Source organism: Euprymna scolopes, chromosome 30 (assembly GCF_053919585.1).
Source record: "Euprymna scolopes isolate OS-2025 chromosome 30, ASM5391958v1, whole genome shotgun sequence".
In the NCBI taxonomy this organism is placed as follows: Eukaryota; Metazoa; Mollusca; class Cephalopoda; order Sepiida; family Sepiolidae; genus Euprymna; species Euprymna scolopes.
The window spans coordinates 11,197,360-11,224,859 of NC_136511.1; the positions used below are offsets into that span (position 1 = coordinate 11,197,360).

A 27,500-nucleotide genomic window follows, 5' to 3' on the forward strand; every position below is an offset into this window, starting at 1 on the left:
CATATATATATATATATATATATATATATATATATATATATAAGCTGGTTGGCTAACTAAAATCTCAATAGAATGTGCGTATATAAACACGACAGACAACCACAAAATTCGCGCATAAGCCTGAAGAGTCCTAGAGTGGATGAAACGCGGAATATTCAGTGTAGCTTAATCGCCGTATATATTTTGTAACTTACTAACTAGCTCTACCTACGTATTGAGCACTTTTGAAGTAAATACTTAAAGTTTAAGCATAAATTTATACTTTCGTATATTAATTTTATGTGAGTAAATGAAGTAGTTATATATATATATATATATATATATATATATATATATATATATATATATGAAAGGCCAGTAATAATCATTATTTTATTGCATTATTATGAAGTCAAAATTCCAAATGGAATCGCACATTCTGTTTCAATTTGATAGCTTTTTCTAGTTTCCACATTTGATGGCCATTTTGTATTACGGCAGGTGTGTCCTTAAGGAAATTCCTGTTTTCACGTATACTAGTATTTCAGCCCGGCGTTGCCCGAGTGTTTTTAGGTGTATATTGAACAAAACAAAAAAAGGGGTCAATTTTTTTTTTTAACTTTGACCTAATTATGACCTCTTAACATTTATTGTTTTGGGCTCAAATCAAGTTATTAAGTTAGATCCATGTACAAGGAACTTATATCTAAAATTTAAAGTGTTTACACCCAAAACTGGCAGAGGAGTTTGGTAGAGTTCTCAAAGGTAAAATCGTGTAACTTTGACCCCTCGATAGCCAAATTTCTGGCCGAAAACCGATTACAAAGAGTTCCCCAAATCTCAGTACCCTTTATATCAAATTTCAAGTCTGTAGACTGAAAATTGACAGAGTTATTGCGTAGGGAAATGTACACACACAGACAGACAGACACTTTCACTTTTATAGATATATAGATTTGTTTCTGTTAAGAAGGATTATTCTTATTTATCATCCTTACCATTGCCTGCAATTACATATCAACTACATAATCGTAATTCTTTATTTCAACGTTTCAACATTGCCATCTTATTCTCTTGAAGAGTTTTTTTTTATTAATTTACTAATTGGTCACAATTTATCAATGATAGAAGGTTACATAACGAATTCATCTTGTTGATGGTGAGAAACACCGTGATGATTCGTAATGGTAGTTGAAATTGGGCATAACCTGATTCATGAGCACGGTTCAATAAGTTTTTCTTTTACATTGAACTTGAAAATGATTATGTCATAGTATCATGATGAAGGGACGGGTAATTCTAAGAAAGAAAGTAATTCCCCTATGGTAGCGCTGTTTAATTTGAGGTGCACAGAGTGAGAAAGGGAAGTTATTGAGAGCGGTTGTAGCTAGGCAAGCTTTGTTGTGAATTTTTGTGGAAAGATTGGAGCTCAGTCGAGTATCTCCCATGAAAAATCGATATAACAGAGAGAGACTTTCTGTGAGAAAGTGGTTGTAAGGAGGAGAAGAAAAGATTCCACACAAGATTTCGAAGTTGCTTCTTTAATCTATCAAGGCATTAAAAGGTGCTATAAGAGGCGAGGCACCTTACCGGATGCGACAACAGTACTCCATTTTAGGCCGCAGTTATTTGCATCCAATGTTGAACGAGGCACGAGGGACGCTAATAAAGCTTATATTCATGATATATGATATACGGGCATTAGAATTTCTGTGAGTCCATCTGCATGTCTTTATCTTCTGGAAATTTAGGCTGATAACATCACGCTTTCTTTCCAATAACGGGTCTAATCTAATACCTACACATTAAGGCAATGGATGAATTTTTCGAAAGTTGCCTCATGCTTGTAGTAGAATGGGACCATATAAGAAACTTTCACAAGAACCCGTCGTCATGCCCGGCAGAATACTTCCCAAAGGTTTACTATTTAAACTTCTCAGCCTGGAATTCACAGACAACATGAAATATATTACGTATAGAGGAGATGCTGTCAAGTCTATCGCAAATAAGATGGACTCTCTCTACTCAGATAGAAGACTTATCAAATCTATCACTGTTGCTACATCTGGACAAGAGCTGCTAGAAGCAGCTTATCCTGCCTTGATAAAGTTCAAAATAGACTTTGGAGCCTAGTGGGGAATGCCCTTTTCTCCTCCCTGTAATCTCTTGCCCATAGAAGAGACGTTGCGAGCCTGTCTCTGCTTTATCGTTATTTCCATGGCAAGTGCTCGTCTGTTCCAATCTATGATCCCCCTGTCCTGAATTTCACGAAAAACACTTGTCTAGCTGAAATCACTATCAATAATTCCCCCACTTTTTATCTGTGCCTGAACCTAAACGTAGATACACTAAATAAAGCTTCTTTCGCCTGTGAAACTCTATTCCTTTTTCCTGCTTTTCAACTGACTACAATATGGTTGTCTTCAAGTCCAAAATGAATAAATTCTTGATGAAGCATCCTCTTAACTAATCCAATTTACCAAATTTACACTATTAACGATTACTACGACATTTCCTTTTGGCCACTGTACACTCATTAACCTTTATCCTTTAGTGGTTTCCTGGCCTTGATAAGTGGTGACTGCTTTGTAAAAGAAGGTAACAACTTGCCTGTGAAGAGAGTATTGCTGCCAAATGTAGGCTTGTACGCCAACTATTAGTCTTTTCCTATTTGATAGCGTGCAAAATAGACTTCTAAACTATAAGCGCCGTACTGTATGGTAGGGTGTTCCAAAGTGGGAGAGGCTGAGGGGCTCCGAAAGACCTTTCTTAAAGAGGAACACAAGCTTTATATTGTAAAACATTAAATAGCTGCAGAAATTTAATTATTGATCGTTTTTTACTGGAAATAGATATGATACATAACTACAGGTGTAAAGAGTTTCAGAATAGTTTATGAAACAGAAAATAAGTTAACAAAAAGCGCAACGCTTTTTGTTAATCAAAAACAAAACGAATGGTTGTAAACATTATCATTAGTTTGTGTTAAAAATTGAAATTAATGTTTTTCATATTTATTTTAGGAATTATTTTGTAAGTGCTCCATAAAAAAAAAAACTTTTACCCTAGTCATGGGCCCCGTGGTGTCCTGAAGTTTAGGAAACCCTGTATGGCGCCATCCAAACTCTGCCACATCGCTGCGGTGTTGCGTCTTGGCAGAATTCCAATGTTAGCTGACCATAAACCCCCAGAAAGATAATCTCCAGAGGCCCAAGTACGAATTCCTTTGGACTTACAATAAATCAAGCGATTTCTGGAGCCATAAATAAAACCTTGAAATGTCCTGCAATGTTATTCGTAATTTGTTGTTGCAACCAAGATACCGTCTTGTAAAAAAAAGAATGCCGGAAATGATTACTGGAGGTAGGTTACATGGACATTAGCGTAAATGCTTGTAACTCTAGCTGATTGAATGCATGTCCAGCCTGACAAGTAAGAGAGTGAGGCAAATGGAATACATTTGCTCATTAGAGATCTGGCGATCGCAAAAGTGCACGAAATTCTGATCATGCCACACCGAAAACACGTAATCCTTTTACGTACTATATAGTATATATACAGTAAACTAAATTTTATAGGTGACCCGGTTTCATAACGAATACTCTATCCGCCATAGTTTGACACAGGCAGCCGCACCATATCTCGTCTCCCCATTACCCCCCCATCGCCGTTTCCTGTCCATTAAGAACAACCAATAACACATCCCTTCACCATAACCCAAACTCTAAACACCTTTTTGACACCTTTCGAAACCATCATGTCTACCACCCACACCACCATGATGCCGGAAACTGAACCAGTCAGAATATAAATCCAACGCAAAAAGTCGTTTGTTCATTACTCGGATGTGAGTTTGGCATCCCGCCACGTATTTCAAAAAACAGTTTTAAAAGAGCTATCGCATAATCAGGCCGATTAACTTGCGGATCGAATTCCATAATTATGACTATTCCATTTGCAATTATATTCGGTTTATTATTTCAAAATTAATCGCCAGTATCCTCTACTATATGATAAAGATCAATGTGTATTTATTCATGTGTAAAATCATTCACGTCACAGAAATTTAACACCTTTTTCAAGTGTTTTCTCCCAGACGAAACCACTTCAGATAGTGGTAGAAAGCCAACGGCAAGTTAATTCGGAAACAGTGTTCACACACACACACACACACACACACACACACACACACACACACATATACATATATATATATATATATATATATATATATATATATATAAAATAAAATACGCATCAAGTGAGCTTGACAGCTAAATCACAACGCAATTTTACGAAAATTAAAAAAAATATTTTACTTGCTTGAAATTGAGTTGGAGAAAGAAAAGTCAGTAGTAGACGTCCTTACTATTGACTTTTCTTTCTCCAACTTTACAAAATGGCAAGAAAGAAGAAGAAGAAAAGAAAGTAAAAAGATACTGAGGATGGAGTTTTACTCCTAAATATACTAAAATTAGAAATTTCTAGCAAGTAAAATATTTGTTTATTTTCGTAAAATTGCGTTGTAATTTGGCTTTCAAGTGCACTTGATGTGTATTTTATTTTATTCAAATTAAGTCAACGCGTCTATAACGGAAATTACACCCCTGACACACACACATACATATATATACATATATATATATGTATATATATACTAAACATACGCAATACCACTACAATTATATATATACTGAACATAATCAATGTCACTACAATTATTTATTCTATAATGAGAAAAAAAGATTTCCCAGGTTTCTAGTATTTCTTTCTTCTATGGATAACTATTGCAGATGATTTTGGCTTATCTCAGCAGACGCTTACCATTGCTTTCTAACGGTAATGGCGTTAGCTAATTGGTCGGTTGGTCGGGAGTCCAGGGTTCAACTCTCGGCCAAGTCGTACCAACGATTTAAAATAGTACTTGCTGCCTCCTTACTAAAACAGCTAGTAGTATAACGTGGGAATCAAGAGTAAGTGGAGTAATCTTGGAAAGGAGTGGCATCCTTCCTTACACTTCGATGTAATAACTAATGAAAATGAGTTTCTGAGTCGCTCTTGATTATGGACAACTACTTTATATTTAACAGTACTCCCTACACACATCTAATGGCGGTCTGGTTGGTGATATCCTCTTTTTGGCCTTTCAATTTTACTTTACACTTAATGACTGTTTTTGTGCCTGTGTTCTATAAGGGGGCGTATTTTTTTCTTGTTAATTTCTTGTATTTTCTGTGCTCTGGGTTTCCAATGGCATAGTTTTATTTTTATTGCAAGCTATATGTAAGTGGTTAACGTTTCTGTGGTTTGGTTTCCGCATTTCAAGAATTTCTAGATGTCAAGGAAGGGTCACGAATGTTAATGACTGTATTATGGGAGTTTCGCAACGGGAGTGTCTTAGGCAGAATATATTTCCAACTGAACGCATTGTATTGTTTTATTTTTTGAAAACATTTATGCAATATCGCGATATCATCATCTGTCTATGCCTGGCGGATTGTTGCAACACCTTGGCTGTGCACCAACCACTAACCTATTTCTCTTGAATACTTTGCAAAAAACTGCAACGTAATAACTTGTATTATTTCGATTATTCAAGTACTGTTCTCATCTGAGTGTTATTCCCATAATATTTCAGCCGTTGCAACCTCCAACCTTCTACGGGCGTATCTTGTCGAACTTCGGAATCTATCTGTTGAACGTGGAAACATGCAAAGAATTTACAAAACGGAACACTTCATTTAATTTACGGAGGTAGCATGCGCTCGTTTCGCCAGCCATGACCGGATATAATTCTTAAATAAGTCGCAAATTTATTCTGAGTATCGTCCGCATTGAGGATTGAACCTTCTATCTCCAGAATAGTGTCATTTAGAACTGAACCTTACTTATGTGTTACGCTACGGGTCCTTGTGGATATAATAGCAACCGAACTTTCAAACTCCAGCTTGTGTCGCATCGCTGTAGTGTTTTTTTTATATTAGCAGGACAACGCTGAAGGTATTGCTAGTCGATGATTGTTATGTAATATTTGTAAAACTAGAAGATTATCATAGCAAAATAAATACAAAAAAATTGTTTATGTTAGGATGTTTTTAAATTAAAGAAAATTAAAGAATGTTAGAAATAAACAATAAGTTAAAAATAGGTTGATCTCTAGAGTCTGACGTAGTCTTAGGTAGAGTTCATTTTAAAGTGGCATGGAATTAGGTAGAGGTTTGGGAAAAACACGTACATTTTTATCAGTAAAGAATCGGAAGTGTGTGTGTGTGAGAGAGAGAGAGAGAGGGAGAGAGAGAGAGCGAGAGCGGATTGAATTGGACATTGATGGCTTCTAGTAGAGTAGATCAGAATGCGTTGGCCTTGGATAAGCAGCGACTTTCCAATGGGGAAACATCGGTAATAAAAGTTGCTGAAAAAAACAACCCGATATTTGTTAATTAAGCAGGATGTCTTCTTTGAAGATGTTCCAGAAGAGGATCCATCAAACAAGATCAGAAACTGATCAGGTATGTATGTGTCTCTTATTGGCTCGATGTTACAACCTCAGATAACTGTTATTTGTTCCTTTTGTTACATGTTCGTTGTCAAAATGTATGTTTCATAAGTTTTATACCACTAGACATGACACGAGTCAGACACACGCACATATTATACTCCCTTCATGTTATAGTGAACGAATATTGCATATTCGTTCTGCCTCTGTAATATCACCATTTCTCATCTCCATCGTCTTTCAGGGCGCTTCATCACCGAATCTATACGACTTCTCCAATTCTCTTTATCTGGCATGGCAGTTTGCATGTCCCAAACATTTTTCAATCCTGTTTTCTGTAACAGGTTATCAATGTAAGTCATTCTTCTACTACGGTTTGGGTGTCCACCTGTTGGTATCCAGAGAACTAGCTTGCTGGCTTCCTCTTCACTGTGTCTCATACAGTGACCGGCTACTTTCATCCTTCTCTGCTGTACTTTCAGTGATACTGATGGTAGGTCACCATAAATCTGTTGGTTTGCTACGTATGTATTGAGGGCTATCATGAGCATCCGTGTGTAATAGCCGCCCAGTGTCTTCTTCAGCGCATTTGTAAGAGTCCATGCCTCAGCACCATAGAGGACTTTCTACTACGAAAGTCTACACAAAGTCTTACTTTCAACTTTTCTGAGAAGGTGGATGACCATATCTTCCTCAACTTGTGACATGCACTCCATGCCAGTGCTTTTCTCACTTCAAAATCGTTTTCAGTGCTGTCTGACCATGCTCGTGGGTACTTAAAGTTTTCGACAATCTTGAGTAGAGTCCCATCAATTGTTTTCACTGCAATTGGGTCAACGTTATTTAAGGCCTATATCTTTGTTTTCCTGGCATTGCAGTACAAACCCACCAATTGTGCCTCCTCTTCCAGTTGGCTTAGGACTTGCTGAGCTTGACAATTTTCTCAGTCAGTAATGCTAGGTCATCAGCAAAATCGAGATGAGTAATAACAATTCGTTGGACACGCTTGCTCTTTCGTCTGTGCTCCTCTTCTCTTGAACATAATCAAGTACTATGGCAAAGAGGTAAGGTACTAATGTGTCTCCTTGTAAAACTCCAGCAATGATATTAAAAAAATTCTGTTTCTCCATCTGGTGTTATTACTCTTGCCCTTGTGTTCTCATAGATCTTAGTTACTTCTTGGGGTAGATTTGGTGGAACGTTAAAAGCTTACAATATTTTCATCGTCCTGCTTCTGTGTATTGAATCAAATGCTTTCTGGAAATCTACGAAAATAATGATCGCTTTCTTGTTAGGGATATTTACTTCCTCAATCATTCGCCGTAGCGCGAGGATATGTTTTTCTTTCACAAGGTTGTCACCACTTATCAAGGTCCGGAAGCCACTCATGGATAAGGGTTGTAATATATACCCCCGGCAATACAAAATATTTATTCTAGTGCTGTTATACTCCCCCAATATTACAGTTTTACAGGTACTTCCACAGAATGTGCTCCGATGAGTTTCCTGCATCTGCACTCCCATTAACATAGATACCCTTGATCCACCCGATCAGCAGTCAAATCTTATTCTTTCATTTGTTGTTGGCAAATTTCCAACTCCAATAAATTCTTTACGCAAACGAATTCTCTTTGAAAGTTCGTCACTGCTAGCTATTTACTCGAATATAGGAACATGCAGAAATTTAAATGTAATGTGAACAAACATCTGACTGTTTAACGCCCTACCCAAGTTTCTACATATAAATCAAATCCCTATCACTACTACTTACGCGTCAGTGGTAATACGCCTTGTTTAGTAAGAAGAAAACTAAAAAGAAAAAGATGCAAGATAAAAACAATTAATAAAATAAAAAGGCTTCATAAAATGTAAAAAAAAAAAGAAGCAATATTTACTAACCTTTTGTGTAAATTGTGTTTGGAAGAACTCGATGTATTTAGCAAAGTAAAGTGCATTTTTGCGGCTTTTTCCGATCATATAAGTGTAGAGGATCTCGTAGGCTTCCTTGAAAACCTGTATTAAATTTGCTTCATCGGCCACACCGTCGAGTTTGCATTGAAGTAATTTCACTAGCAAATCTATGACCTGAAAAAATAAAAATAAATAAATAAAATTAAAAAAAAAACACAAACGTTATTGAAATGCTTTATTCTCCATGTTTATCTCGGCCCTGTCAGTGGGGCATTAGAATACGCTGACTGCCCCCCTGCAGAGGGTAAAAGTCCCTCAATGGGGGGCCTGGATATGACCTTAAACTATATTCAGTGGTGAAGCCCCAGCTTGTGGGCTTTGGGGAGTGTGGAGCCACCCTTTAATTACCATTGCTCCCAGGTCCACTCTGACCCGGAGTGGTAGTACCTGTTAGGGTCCCAACTATGGGTTAAATAGAAACCGACGTGAAAACAACAAATATTTTATTAAAAAATTTTTTTTCTTCAAAATCTTTTGATTCGGCATTAAATAACCCGAAAAGGGTTGATATGTCGTAAAACAAAAACAACCAACCAACCAACCATGCTTATCTGCTATTAAACATCATTTTAAGTAAACATTCATGGTGTGAAGTTTAGTTATTCATTAAACCATCTGTGACCTGTTGGTCCAGTAATTTTCAAATGCTATTATTTCGATCAAACATCTTCAGTTATATTTTCATATATTTCGGCTGATGTAATCTCTGACCGTTTGCAGGTACATCTTCTCCAACTCGGGGATTTTTATGGCGTAAAGATGTGAACTGTTTAAAAAACAACAACAAAAAAAAACATAATACCTGCATGCACATGTTTCATCTCAGGTTCTGTTCTTTTTTTATTTCATCTTTTAAGGACTTTAAAGTTACGTTTAATACCGGGAAACGCTGAGTATATCTTCTGGTACACCTATTAAGTTCAGTTTTTTCTCGCCCTGGCATTGATATTAAAAGCCTACTTTTCAAATTAAAATTCATTAAAACAAACTTTTTAATATACTCAATCGTGGATATGCGAGCGACTACATTATATATATTTGAAAAACGAGAGGAAATTAATTACTATTGGATGATTTGTTTCATTTAACTATTACGCTGAATTCTATTTTTGCATAGTTTCTACATTCTGCATAATTGCGTAGACCTTAAGATTAAAAAGTACTAGCACACGGACATATTTATATATATATATATATGTATATGTATACATACGTATTAAGGTGACCTTGTCGGCGTGTATGCGAAAAGTCTCTACCAAACTCCTCTCTGAATATTTGATTTATATAGTTGAAATTTGATATATATGGACCTGTACCATCTTTTCGATTTGGCTTTTAACCTTAAAAATAACTGCTAAGGGGTAAAAAAAAAGTTGACCTTGGCAGAGATAAATCTGAGCACGGGTTTAGATACATTTTTTTTCTTGAAGTCGCTTAATTTTTAGCTTTTTTTATTCATCTGGCGATAGTGCAGACAGTATCAGCGAGAACTGAAGCGCTAAATAATAACTGTGGTTGGATTTGTTTTTATGACTTATGTAGATCCGAGCTGATGGCCTCAAAATCATTTTTTTTAAATTTTTAAATCATCATTACATATATTATATATTAGGTACGATATAATACGCATCAGAACATTTTCTTCTAAAATAATAAATACGAGATCTGTATGAATGACAGCATCATATTTAAGCGTATATTAGGACCGAGCAACAACAAGCAGCCTGCTAGTAGTATATAATAGTATATAATATTACATAACAGTATATAATATTATATAATATTATATGATATTATATAATATTATATAGTGTTATATAGTAGTATATAATATTATATAATAGTATATGACATTATGTAATAATATATAATATTATATAATATTATATAATAGTATATAGTATTATATAATAGTATATACTATTATATAGTATTATATAATAGTATATGATATTATATATTAGTATATAATATTATATAATAGTATATACTATTATATAATAGTATATAATAATATATAACATTATATAATTGTATATAACATTATATAGTAGTATATAATATTATATAACAGTATATAATATTATATAATAGTATATTATATTATATAATAATATATAACATTATATAATTGTATATAACATCATATAATATTATATAGTATTATATGATAATATATAGTATCATATAATAGTATATAATATTATATAATATATAACATTATATGATAGTACATAATATTATATAATAGAATATAATAGTATATAATAGTATATAGTATTATACATTAATATATAATATTATATAATAATATATATTATATAATATTATATAAAGTATATAATATCATATAATAGCATATTATATTATATAATAATATATAATATGTAATAATATATAACATTATATAATAGTATATAACAGTATGTAATTGTATATAAAATTATATAATAGTATGTAATATTATATAATCGTATATACCATTATATAATTGTATATACCATTATATAATAGTATATAATATCATATAATAATATATAGTATTGGATAACAGTAGGCGCAAATCATTATTTATCAATAGTTGAGGTAATTTCTTTTTTTAAATTTATATTAATAAAAGAGCGTAGTAACATGAAAGGAAGAGAAAACGGATCACTTCGAAATAATTTTTTTCTTTACATAAAAGCGACATTTAATATAGTAAAACAGGGAAACAAAGGGAGCAGATAAATAATTAAAAAAATGTCTCTTATATATCTTTTGGTTAATCTTTTTCAAGGTAACTGCAATAACGATAGTAAATATCGATTAAAAATGCGATCAAAAGATCATAACTAATTATCAAGTATATAAAACAAAAACGAAAGAAGAAGAAAAAAGTGGAGTGAAAAAAAAAACATTCTCAACGTAAAGGCATAAGTTAAAAGCTGAGGGTGTAATCTTTTTGCTTGCAAGGTTGTCATAAGTTGATAGCAACCGCTTCGAGAATCTATATATTAATACCGTATTACCTTTAACGTACGTACGTATGTCACACTTTCCAGGTTATACATTATTCGATTGGTAGATCCTATTTATTAAAAAAAGGGAGGTAGAAAACATATTACGAACATAAAATCAGTATACAAACACGTTAATTTAATGTTCGTAGTATATTATAACCTTCTATCCTCCTTTTTTTTAACAAATAGAATCTCCCGATTACCGACGGCACACGTGAAGAAGAAGAAGAAGAAGAAGAAGAAGAAGAAAGTGACATCGCTTTTGGGCCGTCCTTGAAACTAAAATATACCTTCTAGGTCTGCTGGCTATGATCTAAGGGTAGCACCTGTTCTATCTAGAGAAGATATAATGATATCGTGGGGTTTCCGTTCAACAAAACAACCAAACCAAAATTCAAAATGACCGGTTAATTATTTTAGAACTTGATGCTGCATATACAAAAAAAAACATGGGCTCCACATTTTGGCAAAGTTTCAGAAAAATCAAATGGATGGATCAAAAGTTAATTGATAAAACGTATAATTTTGGGCTATTTTGAGGCATTTTGATCTGTTTTGAGGCCCTGGTGACGGAACGGGAATTTTCGCCATTTTTTTTTTTTACTGTGCACATCTATTTAATGAAATAAAATTTGTAGCGAAATTTCCAGAAAAACTAATGGACGGTTATCTGGCAATAGTACAGACTAACGGGCACACGGACGCACGGACACCACTGAAAACATGGGTCCTTCTCCCATAAATCGTGGGACCAATATATAAACATATGCACATAAAACACTTATATAAAGATGCAGCGTGAGCGGTAGTTGTTTTGATACGTAAAATGCAAACTTTGTGGCCACAGGCGATGCAACAATTCCTTAATTAATTACCTGAACTTCAGTTCTACTGAACTGTTTGTATGATGTATTGGTAGCCAGCTATCATCATTTACTTCAATTACATCTAACTATAAGAATAAAACAAATTACGTGACAACCTCTGTATTTTCAGATTTGACTGACGTCATTTTCGCTTTGATGCAGTAAATCGGGCAACCATTATAGAAGAAGGCAGCTTAACTCAAACTCATCACCATTCTAATAGGTGATATTACTTTCAACTACGCTTACGTATTTACTGCGGATTCAACGTATTTTGCAAGGTTTTATTGTCTTCTTCGTATGTCTAAGATGGAATTATGTAATGTTTCTGGATAAAAATGTGTGTCTATGTCTCTGCTATGTAATCGTTTTCAATACTAATTAGCGATTAAAAAAAATCCTATCACAATAAATAAAACGAAAAAGTGATTGATTAATGTCATCATGTGCGAAAAGTATAGCCTAAGCTCATTTCATATATATATATATATATATATATATATATATATATATATATATGTGTGTGTGTGTGTGTGTGTGTGTGTGTGTGTGCGTGTGTGTGTGTTTGTGTGTGTGTGTTATTTGGTGAACAATTTTATACACACTAGGGCAAAAATTTCAAAAATACAATACAATGTGTACCTTACTAATCCGTTCTGAGTGCTTGGAAAAAGCAAGGTAGATTCCAATTCGTTTATTGTGTTTCTTTTTCGTTAGAATATTTTAAAGATAATTTTCGGAAACCTTTTCCGTCATCAAGTTTTCAACGAAGTGTGAACCTGCCGTTTGAAAGTCTATACACTAGTATATATATATATATATATATATATATATATATATATATATATATATATATATATATATCGATGCTTCCGTTCAGTCTCGAAAGACAAAGAATACCCTTGCAGGGGAAGCTGCACGTATAAATTGTAAGGCAAGGGTTGCGCAATCTCCAATCACACCTCTCCTTAATCGGCACTGTTTGGATCCAGTGGCAAAGAAAAGTCGAGGACAACTGGAAACTATGCCGAGATAAGCGGAAAGAGCAAACAACACCTTGAAGTGTGTGTATGTGTGTGTACAGTTGAACTATTAAGTTTGGTTCAATATACGAAGAGCCTTCAATAAGTTTTCAGACATATTTGCACATGCATTGAAAATTGTTGTAGACTCTTAAAATTAAGTATGTTTTTGCTATGTAGATGACTGGCCTTTTTATGATTTCAAGTTAAAATGAACAGCTACAGCAGGAATTGGAATTCACCCTTCTAAAACCTGATTGTCACAGCTGGTGAATTTCAAAAATGCAATCTGGACTTTCGAAGAACGATATGCAATAAAATTCTGTTTTAAATTTGGGGGGAAAATGTTACAAAAACGTATGTAATATTTCAGACTGATTTTAAAAAATCTTGCATCATCAGTTTTTGAGTAATATAAATGATTCAAGGAAGGCAGGGAGTCTGTGAGGGATGATGAGGGGTCTTGGAAGGGTAAAGAAGTCAGAGTACCAGAGTTGATTCACCATATTAATAATTTCATGGATAAGGTCCTTTCATTTTATCGTACCTGCTTTTAGAATTCCCATAAGTATCTTATTCGCCAATTTTCCCCATACTTGGGTAATTCCATTCCTTCTGCTTTCACTTGTGTACCCCTTATTATAACTAAGACTTTTCCATGACGAATTCCATTTGAATATGCTGGCGGAAGATTCTGGTTGTGTTTATTAGCATCTCTAGTTTCTGATTTGTTTCTTGCGAAATGTTTCAAGCTATCCATATACATTAGGTGGTTCATTCTTTCGTCTATATTAGTAAACTTGTATCCGACTTAAGTATAGTGTGAAGAGGCACCAGGGCTTTGATGAACAGTAGTGGTGATAGACAATATCCTTGGAAAATATCTCTTTGTATTTTTATCTTAGTTATGTATTAACCTTCAGCTTTTTGTTCGAGCCTCTGCATTGATAATTTCATTTATTGCGGACCATTATCCTTATGTTTTTTCACCACGTTTTGACCAAGTAAGCCTCTGGCTGCCTTTGGGTAGGATCGAAACCGCTATCTTCAGACAATTCTCACCTGGAAACGTGGTGGAACAACTAAGAAAAGATGAGGATAATGATCCGCAATAAATAAAATTAATAAATAATATTCATCTCAATAATGAATTCCAATCAAATAATATATACCTCTACATTGTCATCGCATTTTTAATCAGATTGATAATATTATACGATATTTTATACACCCTCAATCATTCTATTATCCATATTTCAGGAATCCTGTCATACATTTTCTTATAGTCGATCCATACTATGGCTGTATCCTTTTTTCTAATTTTTACCTCTTTCAGAATTTGCTATGTATAGTAGATGTTGCGTTGCGCTTTTTCCTTTTCGGCATCCTTTCCGTTTCTTGGGAAGTAGTCGACAATTATTAAGGAATATGGTAAATTTGTTCTCGCAGTTAATAAGATCCTCCAGATGGTTGATAAGCAGGTTATGGACCTGTAATTGCTGGGGGTGGTTCCCTTCACGGTGTGTTTTGTATCAGTGTTCTTTTGGTTATCCATTCTAGCAAGCCTGCTTCGTGGATATATATTTTCAAGTTTTATATCAACCTTTCATGTAGTGTCATGGAGTTTTGAACCAGTATCCGTGTATTTCATCGGTGCTGACCAGTTTGATATTGTTCTTAGAATTGTCTTGCCGATTCCGTTTTCTATTCTTTTTTTCGATTTGCTATAATTCTTCGACTTCATGTCTTTCAGCCATAGGGCATTTCTGTTGTGGTAGTAGAAAATCACGAGTTTAAAAGACATTATTCATTTTCTTTGGATTGTACTATTCTTTTTAATTTGCAGACATCAAACCTCGACTTCATTGGTAACATCTTTTTAAGCCATGTCTTTTATCAGCTTTCATACAAATATGATTTCTTTCATAAGTTTTAGTTTTCAATTCATGTGCTAACCAGCAAAATTTCTACACTTATAAACAACCTATGAATTTCAATTTGCTAAAAATAATCCACATGAAAATATAAACTGAAACTTCGTGGAATAAAGACACCAGAAATTAATTTTCATTTGTATTCGTTGACGAAAAATAAACTTGCAAATTTTTATTTACAGACTTTAGACTTCATTTTCTTATATTATTGTTTTATCTCGGATACTGAGTTGTCATATATATGAACGTGTCTGTCTGTCTGTGTACATTTCCTTCGCAATAACTGTTAATTTTCAGTCTACAGACTCAAAATTTGATATACAGGGTACTGAGATTTGGGAAAATCTATGTGATTGGTTTTCGGCCAGAAATTTGGCTGGTCAAAGTTCAACGATTTGACCTTTAAGAACTCTACCAAAACCCTTGGGCAATTTTGGGTCTAAACACTTGAAATTTTAGATATGGACATGGATCTAACTTAATAACTCGATTTGAGCTCAAAACAATAAATTTAAAGGGGTCATAATAGGGGGGGGGCAAAGTTAAAAAAATTACCGTTTGCTCAGCATACATCTCAAAACACCCGGGCAACGCCGGGCACCCATGCTATTATATATATATATATATATATATATATATATATATATATATATATATATATATATATATAAATGTGAACGTGGTTGTGTGTGTGTGTGTCTGTGTACATTTCCCTACGCAATAACTCTGTCAATTTTAAGCCTACAGATTCGAAATTTGATATACAGGGTACTGAGATTTGGGAAAATCGATGTGATTCGTTGTCGGCCAGAAATTTGGCGTTTAAAAGGTAAAAAACATCTTGACCTTTGAGAACTCTACGAAACTCCTACAATTTTGGGTCAAAACACGTGAAATTTTAGATATAGGTTCCTTGGACATAGATCTGACTTAATAACTCGATTTGAGTCCAAAACAATAAATTTTAAGGGGTTATAATAGGGGGCAAATTAAAAAAAATGACCTTTTTTTTTTTTGCTTAATACACCTCCAAACACCCGGGCAACGTCCGGCTGATATACTAGTATATATATATATATATATATATATATATATATATATATATATATATATATAAGTGAATGTGTCTGTGTATCTGTGTGTCTGCTTGTGTGTGTGTGTGTATGTGTGTACATTTCCCTACTCAATAACTCTCTCAATTATAAGTCTACAAACTCAAAATTTGATATACAGGGCACTGAGATTTGGGGAAATCGTTGCAATCGGTTTTCTGTCAGAAATTTGGCTGTTAAGGGGTAAAAGTTCAACGATTTGACCTTTGAGAACTCTACCAAACTCCTCCGACAAGTTTGGGTCTAAACACTTGAAATTTTAGATATAGGTTCCTTGGACATGGATCTAATTTAATAACTTGATTTGAGCTCAAAATAGTAAATGCTAAGGGGTCATAATAGGGGTCAAAGTTAACAAAACAATTGACCTCTGCGGTCTCTACCAAATTACTCAAACAATTTCTGGTCTAAACATTTAACATTTTACATAAAGGGTATTCAGAGATAGAGCAAGCTTTTTAAACGGTTTGGGTCGAAAATTTTTAGTTACCAATATATAAATGTATGTATGTATGTATGTTTGCATGTCTGCTTAAAACTTTCGACAGAGGCGACGGATTTTACGAAGATCAGTATCGTTTTAAAGTCCGACCTTTCAAAGGACAAATATCGAAAAATTGGCTAAAAACATTAATTTCAATTAATTGCGCAGTTTTCTAGAGGGTGAGTCGCTTTTTTCGCCGATATTTTTGAAAGTCATGCTCTCCTTTCGATTTTCTGGCCTTAACTTTAAAAAATGTCACTTCCGGTTTGGTGGTGGTCGTAACAGCATAGACGTCAGGGTTTTTTCCCCGCTCTTTTCCTCCTTCGCGGTATGGGTTCGAGCCTCCCTTTCAACTACTACATTTTTTTTTGCTGAACAGACACATCCATGAATTTTCAAAAAAATATATGTGCATATTTATTATTTTTTCCGAGAATGAGATATCCCACCTGATACATATTCCCTTAATGTGCAATTGCTTATATTTCTCTCACACATTGTTGAGAATTTTATCATGAGTCCGTTTTCCTCCAGATTTACGTGAATGATGACGATTTTCTTAATATTTCAGTTTCTTTTTATATCGTACATAAGATCGTGTATATTGTTAGCTTCTCTCTCTTTTTTTTGTTTTAGCATCATTCGGTACAATAACTACAAATAGGCTTGCTACTTTTGCCCCTCTTGTTCTATATCACTATTTAAGTTTTGATAGCTTCGTTTTCTGTATATGTTTATATATGTAAATGTAAAATTTTGGGCTATGTTGATATATCTGGTAAGTAAAATGTATCGAAAATACTTTATGAATATTCAGATATCTTCTATTTTTATGAAATTGTAACAATAAGTATTCTAATACTTATTAATACATTAATTAATAAATATTTCAGAAACTAACATGTCTCCATAGACGGACACAATCAAATCCAGGTATTAGTACCATTAAGATGATTCAGATTGAGAATATGTGACAGATGATTTGTAACTCACCCTGAGATTGCGCATTAGTTTTTGGCGATTTTTGTCCGTGAATCCTCCAACTAGCATAAACAATCGTAGTTCTTCCATTGCCTAAAAAACAAAACAAGAAACAAAAAATCAAATCAACAATAAAAAACATAACAACAGTCAATAGGGGATGGAGTTTATTTCTTAACACAAGACGAAAATCAACGCTTTGAAGATTACCGATTATGTATATCTGTTAAAACAACATAAATTAACCAATGGAACAAACAATGATAAAAGAGAAAACGTTTTTCTGGAAGGACATGAAGCTACCAGCACATCCTGCTTCCTAAATGACTTAGAAAGACAGTATAATCCAGATTGTAGGAGACACCGGTATATATATATAAGTTTCCTTTTGTGAAATTGATCTTTCTCTTTTCCTTTTACATTAAGCTATATATATATATATATATATATATATATATATATATATATATATATATATATATATATATATATATATATATATAAAATGGGTTAAGAAATTCCAACGAAAGAAAGATGTATATTTAAATAAGGGAGTAGTCACCAACAATGTGTATTTTTTAACATTATTTTATTATTCCGTGTCTTGGTTTTTCATTGAGAATTATGTTTGGATCATTGTAATAATGTTTTTAAGTCATTGAAATCCACACTTTGCTACAAAATCTACACCTAAAAATAAACTTCACACTAGAACAAAGCCCCACAGAACTACCTTTCCTAGACATCCTAGTAACAATGAAATACAACAACATAATCACAGACATCTACTACAAACCCACAGACACTCAACAATACCTCCACTACAAAAGCCACCATCCTAAAAACTGTCTAAAATCAATACCATAAAACGATTTCAATGACTTAAAAACATTATTACAATGATCCAAATATAATTCTCAATGAAAAACCAAGACACGGAATAATAAAATAATGTTGAAAAATACACATTGTTGGTGACTACTCCCTTATTTAAATATATATATATATATATATTATTTTTAAAATATAATTATCTACTGATACGTGTTTCGTCGTCTACGACTCATCAGAGTGGCTGAATCATGATTCGTAGACGACGAAACACGTGTCAGTAAATAATTATATTTTAAAAATAATATATATACCGCTCCCCATGTGGGGGTACCAAATTGGTTAAAGGGAAAATTATTTAGGTAAAAATGCACTTTCGTAAATAATTGAATCCATTCAAAACATATCGCTATGACAAAAAAACAAACAACTATATATATATATAATTGCAGCAGTTGAACAGATATCATTGGGTAAAGCACCAGGAAATGACGGTATGCCACCGGAAGTCTACAGATATGGTGGCCATAAACTGGCCAGAAAGCTACATGCACTTTTCGTGTCCATTTGGACATCTGGAAAAGTCCCACAGGACTTTAAAGATGCATCAATTTACCATCTTTATAAAAATAAAGGCTTGAGGAATTGCTGTGACAATCATCGTGGCATATCTCTGCTATCAATTTCTGGAAAAATCATGGCCAGACTAATAATCAACAGATTAATCAGACATCTTGTAGATGAGATATATCCCGAATCGCAGTGTGGTTTCCGCTCTCTTCGGGGTACAATAGATATGATCTTTTCTCTGCGACAGGTCTCTGAGAAAGTTCGAAAAAAAAAGAGAAAAGAGCTATACATAGTGTTCATTGATCTTACTAAAGCCTTTGACACTGTCAACCGAACTTTCCTTATGGAAAATCCTTAAGAAAACTGGTATACCTGACAATATGCTCAAAGTTATAAAATCCTTCCATGATGGCATGAAGGCTTCAGTGATGTCCAATGGGGACTCTTCTGAGCCTTTCAATGTGACCAATGGAACAAAACAAGGTTGTGTAATGGCTCCAGTACTATTCGCCCTTTACTTCTCTGTTATGCATTTGCAGATGTTGACACTGGCGTTCATTTCCAATTCCGTACAGATGGTGGGATTTTTAATCAACAACGCTTCAAAGCGAAAACACTTCTCCGAAGAACCATTATAAGAGATTTGCTGTTTGCAGATGACGCTGCCCTTGTCGCGACTTCTCGGTAGGAGGCTCAACATCTTGTAAATCGGTTTTCTACTGCATGTAAAGCCGTTGGCTTTACAATCAGTATAAAGAAAACGGAAGTCATCTACCAGCCACCACCTACACCAAAACAAGTACAGGGTGTTAAAGAGAAAAAAACCGTGCACAATTTTCCTCAGATGTCGATTCAGGTAGATGGGAAAACCTGAAGTATGTTAACAAGTTTACATACTTGGGAAGTGTGGTTGATTCAAGTGCATCTCTTGACCATGAAGTTATCAACCGTATCTCCCGAGCAAGCAGCGCCTTTGGCAAGCTGCACACAAGATTATGGAATGTTTGGGGTTTAAGCCTGAAGACAAAAAATCATGTATATAAGGCGGTGGTACTGTCCACACTTTTGTATGCCTCGGAGACGTGGACCCCGTACCGAAAACAAATTTCGCAACTTGACGTCTTCCATAAGAGATGTCTACGTGCCATTTGCGGTTTTACTTAAAAAGACAAAATATCAAATGCGAAATTATTCACACTTTATAAAATCAGCAACATCGAAAGCTTCTTAATCCAGTCGCAGCGATGGGCGGGTCATGTGATGCGAATGGATGATGATAGGATACCGAAGCAACTCCTGTATGGCCAATTAGACAGAGGCCGTCGGAACGTGGGACGATCATGGTTGCGTTACAAAGACAAAATAAAGTCTAATTTGCAGGTTCTAAATATTGAATATAACAACATTGAGCTAACTGCAAAAGACAGAAGGAAGTGGATAGAAATGTGTGACAGAAAAATCAAGGAGTTCTCGGCGTTTTGCATCGAAAAACTAAAAGAAGCGAGAGTCAAGTCAAAAAATAATACTGAGCAATGTGGAGCTAAATTCTCGCATTTATATGTCTGTCACCACTGCGGTCGCCATTGCAAGTCTCTAGCAGGACTAAAGTGCCACATACGTCTAAGTGAATGTCGACACGCTGAGTTCTAGACTTTCAGGTCAATTGTAGGAGTCTCATACGCCGAAAATCGACGGAGAATCCATCATATATATATATATATATAATAAATTGGGTTTTACCGTCATTGGATACGTTACCTTTCACCTAACTATTCATTCACGTGAAATCACCTTTTACTTTACCATATTCCTTCTGCTTCACTTTTTGTTATCAAGTAAAATTTTTGACTTACTTGCAGTTTCATCAAATACTTTTGTATGCAAAATCCGATCCCGCATTTTGCTAATTTCCTACCCTCTGATGAGAAGGAAAGTATTTCTTTGAAACTCCGCGGATTAAGGACTATCCACTTATTAAGTGTTTCCTTTTCAGATTAAATATGTTTTTAACTTTTTTCAAAGTGTTTTTAACATGTGTTATTAACTATTTCTCTTTATATATATATATATATATATATATATATATATATATGTGTGTGTGTGTGTGTGTGTGTACGCGCGCGCACGCAGGGTGTCCCAATAAAATGTGTACACCGTTTAAATGACCACAAAGCATTTATTACAAGAAAGAAACATTTATTAAAAGAAAGGAAAGTTTCGTAGGTCAAAATACTGTGAACAAATATAGGAACCAGCTAATTATAGAAATTGTTAAATTATTGGCCATTGTTGTATATGAACAGATGACAACGCTCACTGATTGAGTCGAAAACCTTCTTAATCAGTTCAATTGGTATGTTAACACATCATCTTTCAATGATTGCTTTCAACTCATTTATTATAGCTTGTATTGTGGTGTGAACCCTGTGTTTAACATGCCCCCACCCACGCCCCGCCCGCAAAATATAGAGAAAATCCATGGGGAAGGGTTAAGTCCGGTGAGCGTAGTCAATACTCGATACTTCCTCTTCGTCATAACTATCTGTTCCGCAGGTGACTATCAAGATATGCTCTTATGTAATGATGATAGTGGAGAAGTGCTCCATCCTGCTGGAAGTACCATTATTTATTCCTAAATATCCTTTTGGGGACGTGGTATAGCGTATTTATGTAGCAAGTTGAGATAATTTAAAGAGTGTATACATTTTATTGTGACACTTTGTATACACACACACGCACACACACACGCACACACACACACACACACATATATATATATATATATATATATATATATATATATACATATACATATATACTGGGTGTCCACAAAGTCTAGCTATATTATGTAGCCAGACTTTGTGGAAGCATCCTGTAGATTACGTAGCCAGACTTTAATTCTAATCACTTTTTCTTCTTCCCCGCACCATATCTTTTACAGATGCGGTGTTGCTAGTCTCAGTCTTTTTTTGTTAAATACTATTATGACCTGTGTTTACAGAATCGTTTATTATTTACTTCTTTTTCCTGTCTCGTTTGATGTGAAAATATAGTGGTCCTCGCCAATTTACTGTTTTGATGCCTCATTATAAGACCACTTCCTATTTCGGCAGCTTTTTTTCCCAGGAACTGCATGCTTGTAGAACTCTCTTCCTGTTAGCTGTTTCCTCCATACTTATAGATTTGGTCTTTTCAAGATTATGATTAAAAGGCATCTGCTGTCTTTGTGATAATCATCTTTTTTGCTATTTACATTAAGTGCTTGTATTCTTTGATTCGTGCGAGTTCCATAAAAATGTTATGGATATAACAAATTGCGTCACAATATACTTACTGTTAATACGGCATGTGTTTTCTTGGAGTTCAAAAGATGCCCGTCATTTCTCTACAAGACAAAACAAGAGATCGTTTTGAAAGAATGTCAATTGAGACGCTCGTGTAAAATCTCGATTCAGAACAATGCAATTTAGCAACAAATTAACCAAACAAAATTTTTTACATTCAACGTACGTCAAATTATATATTTTATTTCAAAATTATACTGCTTCTTTGTATGTCTCCGAGTGTCGACCCTCGTCGATGGACTCAACACACGTAACCTGTTCATGCATAGAGATGCTACAAAACAACAAACATAAAAATTATTATAAATTATAATAGATTTTCATTTGACTAAATATACTTGTTTTTCTGGGAGTTAAGTGCAACAAAGAATACGTTTCGCCTCCATTACTGCTCGTTTCAGACCTGCTCAAAATTTGAATGCATGTGGTTCAAGTTGGATCAAAAACGTAGAACATCTATAAAATGGTTAAACATGGATACGTTTTAACGAGGTTAATACAAGAGTGCTCAATACCGAAGTAGAGCAACATATGCTTTTTATTTGCCTTTTTTTTTAATTCATATTTTTTTTTTCTAAATGACACAGAATAGGAAGGAAAGTGCTAGTTAACAAAATATTGATGTAACGTTTGGAAATATGCATATTAGGGGATCTTGCATAGGAGTATACATTAGAGGAGAGGGGCAGGATTGTGCAGGGGATTATTAGATAAGTATGGTACTTTAAATATGCTAGAGTGAGATTTTTACAGCATTGAGCGGTAGAGGCATGGAATACGCTTTTGGGAGTAGGTATCATATGTTACGGAAATTGTGTTAAATTGTGTTTTCTTCTTCTTCTTTTTCTTCTCATTATTATTACTATTATTATTGATATTATTATTATTATTATTATTATTATTATTATTATTATTATTATTATTATTATTACTATTACTATAATTATTATTATTACTATTAATATTATTGCTGTTGTTAAAATGTTTTTACTTCTAATGAGGGTATGCCGCCAATGATTTCGACGATCTTTGTTACTTAGAATTACCCAATACTCGAAATCTTTACTGCATTGATTTTTCGCCGATTTGATTTACTGCCGCCATCTTTGTTCAGCATGATGTCTCAACACTTAAAAGTTCTTCTTCTTCTTCTTATTATTATTATTATTATTATTTTATTATCATTATTATTATTATTATTATTTTATTATTATTTATTATTATTATTATTATTATTATTATTATTATTATTATTATTATTATTATTAAAGGTTGCTGTTACATATTGGAGACCTTATGTAAATAGTGAATAGGTGAGCTAGTGCGAAATTTTACAAGGGCCACATTGAATACATGTTATGCGCCAAATTTGTAAAACATAATCTTTCCAAGAGTTGGGTGACATGTAAGGTTAAAGCACAGGCACATGTTATATAAATAATTAGCCAAGAAAATGCTAGCTCTCTCTCTTTTCTCTCTCTTTTCTCTCTCTCTCTCTCTCTCTCTTTCTCTATCTCAGAGTAAATTCTCATCAAAACGAAAACAGTTAAGAAACCTAGACCGTCAATATCTGTAGCAGAACGATGAAACTTTCAAGCCATGAATGCATAAGTCCAGTCACCATAACAATGCAAATTGCAATCCTCCTCTGATCTATTAGGGTGGAATAAATATAAGAGCCATTATTTTTGCAACCCCCTCGTATGTTCATTTTTTAATAATACTAGCAGACCGATCGGCGTTGCCCACTCGTAAAATACGCATAAATATTATATTTTAAATCATACAGAAACTGAGTTCACGCGAGTATTATGTTTTAAAACAATTCACTACTTGTAAGTAAAGCAAACAAAAAATTACTCAAGCTGAGATCGAAACCAAAACCTAAAGGCAGTGAGTCAAGTATGATAACCATTAGGCCAGCTTTACTTGATCTTTAAAAAGTATTTTAAAACCTACTTATTTTTAACATAATAGATCTGCCATGTGAACCGTTCGCACATGTACATCCGTGGAACAGTTAGCAAACAGATAAAAATTCGACGATCCCCACGCATCAATTTTGTCTCCTTTGCAGCCCGTTTTTCCGGATAAAAACATATTACTTTTTTTTCACATTTCTGAATATCCTATGTACCAAATTTCAAGTTTATAAAAGAAAAATTCGCTGAGTATATAGGTTGAAAAGTGTCCTCATAAACACGTTCTCACTTTTATAGATATATAGATTATTGTTAGTTTTTTTATATATATGTTTTATGCTTTACACACACACACGCACGCACACACACACACATATATGTGTGGATACATAAATCGATCAATCTTGATGCAGATTCATTAGCCAACCTCCCAACTCTCAGCTCCAATTCACCCATATAGATGAAAGAATTTATTTCATTCATCCGTATGCACACATGCTATTATTTTCACCGTATCTGATTGGATAATAATCTCCCCCCTTCCTGCGATTATATTTACTGAACCACATCCTTTGAATTTTTACATGGAAATGCTTTGAAAAGAACATCAGCTCAAACAATGGCAGACAAGCCTTGATCGCATTCAGATTATGGCTCTTATAAAGTACAGGTTTTCTATTTGTCACTGTTTGATTGGCCCCAAAATCTAGTAAACTTATTTAGTATTATTATTAATATTAAGATAATCTAAATTAAATTAAGCCTGTTTAATGATGGGATCTTGAGATACTGGACCTTAGCGTAATTTATCGCCATGCAAATTCCGTCCAAATTCCCGAGTCCGACAGAAACATTCCCGAGTTCGACAAGATACACCTGAAGAAGGTTGGATGTTACATCGACCGAAACGTTGTGAAAATAACACTGAAGATGAGAACAGTAGTCCGATTAATCCAAATAATATAAATAATGAGTGTTTATTTTTTATTCTTAAAAGCACATAAAATGATAAGCATAATTTATATACGTAATTCTACAATTTTATATATTTTTATATATTAGCGTTAAATAGATAAATAACGAGTGCGAACACAGGCGAAGCATACTCTTGTCGGTCATTTTTTTTACTAGTAGAAGATTTATTATGAAGATGAATAGTAGCGATGTCTATTTGTCAAATTTCACTATCTTTAGCTGAGCCCATACATTTCAGAAACTCTCACTTACGTCTTTGATGAGGTTCAGCAGGTAAGGCACCATCCCTGCGACAAAATTAAACTCGTCCTCGTTCTCCATTTCCACCATGTGGATGGTGAAGGCATCGTCATACATGCTCTCTCCGCTGGCGGCAACCTGGAAAGAAATATAAGTAAAAAGGAATTGACTTGATCTTAAAAGCAAACGTCACAAAATGAGTTGACGCAAGGTACTTGCATAGGATGCGACTCCTACCCGCTCGAATATTTTCGATTACGATATACCGAAAATGGACAAACCGTCGCCGAACAGTAAATTTGTACCGACATTGAATAATTTTTCCACTTACTTTAAGTTCGAGTCAATAAAAGTTTGTGTTAAAAGTAAGTTCAAAACTATTCTTCAAAAAATTTAATCAACTTTTTTTCGGTGCTTATGCAGAATAATAATTGCAATTTCTTACAAATTATTAGGTTGGTGCAAAAATAATGCCGTTTTTGACGTTCAACTATATATAAAAAAACGACATTATTTTTGCACCAACCTAATAATTTTAAGTTAAATTCAATTTTTACGGTATTTTTTTTGTTTATTAAATTCTAACGTAAGAATACAGATTAAAATTTAAGAAAAAATGCCCTATCGTCCCCATCTAAAGAATGGGTGTCTAAAAAATAATGTTACTATTTCAGTACAGTCTGTATTTTGCATAATACGTTTTATTCAATATTTTAGCAAGTTTCTCCAACTTATTCTTTTTTAGCGACTTAAATAATAATAATAATAATAATAATAATAATAATAATAATAATAATAATAATAATAATAAAGAAACCAATGTTAACCTACTCAACCCTTTCCGGTTGCATTGGTTTCAATTTTTGTTTTTGCACGACTTTGTGTTTAATGTCGTTTTTTTGTTTTTTATACATGGATTTCGCAATTTTCAAATCGTAAAATGCTTCAGCCATCGCCGATTTGTTCCGTTATCCACCATCAGAAATATTCAGCCCGATATGGGTTCTCTTTGTATAGAAGAATCGAAAACACCTCAAAATATTGCGAGAACCATTTTAATCACTGGTAATGAGTAATATACACAGCCTTTTGTTTTATATGAACAAAAAACAATATAAGATAGAAACCTATACTGTCTTTCAAAATAGCATAATGAGTGAAAGATATAGATTTACCGGTGATGTGAGCAAACGCGATAAACATTCGCATAGTTCAGAGAGTGTCTTTTTTCTAAGTTTTGTTAGTGCTGTTCTGGTGTTGTTTAAACTATCTTAGACCTCCATTAACGTCTTATTTTACTACAAATTATTGTTCAGTTTTTTTTGTTTTTGTTTTTTACATGCAGTTTTCCATCCAGCTATGCAACTGATCCGCATGAACCGCCTACAAATAACTAAACACCTGATTTTTGGAAAATCCGATTTTCAGGTTTCATTGGTGCGAAATCCACTGACCCATTGGCTCAGTAGTTATTAAACATAGTATTAAAATGTATAATTTCTTAACTTTTACAACGATTAAAGTTTATTGATAAAAGTTCTTCAATGTTACAAATATACAGAATATTTTATTTTACGAATCGTTAATAAATTTCAGTGCAAGTTAGAGTAAAAATAAATATTAATATAATTTAACACGAAATAGATTAGCTCAACTTAAAGATTGGCAGATATCGAACAGACGACAAGGTTGATTCGAAATAATCAATCTTATAAATATTTGTTTCTGGGGTGAATGAAATTATAATATCCTGAAAACTAATTTGCTTAGT

General features: G+C 33.7%; 1 protein-coding gene across 6 annotated transcripts in view; it reads right to left on the reverse strand.

Annotated features, from left to right (window-relative positions):
* LOC145254652 (inositol 1,4,5-trisphosphate-gated calcium channel ITPR3-like) overlaps nucleotides 1-27,500 on the reverse strand; it is a 1,190,449-nt gene that overhangs the window by 472,524 nt on the left and 690,425 nt on the right. For all 6 annotated transcript variants that reach the window (XM_080113294.1, XM_080113292.1, XM_080113293.1 and 3 more), the window contains exons 15-18: nucleotides 25,742-25,867; nucleotides 22,583-22,633; nucleotides 17,860-17,940; nucleotides 8,375-8,560 (exon numbers count right to left, since the gene is read on the reverse strand). In XM_080113294.1, coding sequence (XP_079969420.1) covers nucleotides 8,375-8,560; nucleotides 17,860-17,940; nucleotides 22,583-22,633; nucleotides 25,742-25,867 — 444 coding nt within the window. The remainder of the gene's footprint in view (nucleotides 1-8,374; nucleotides 8,561-17,859; nucleotides 17,941-22,582; nucleotides 22,634-25,741; nucleotides 25,868-27,500) is intronic.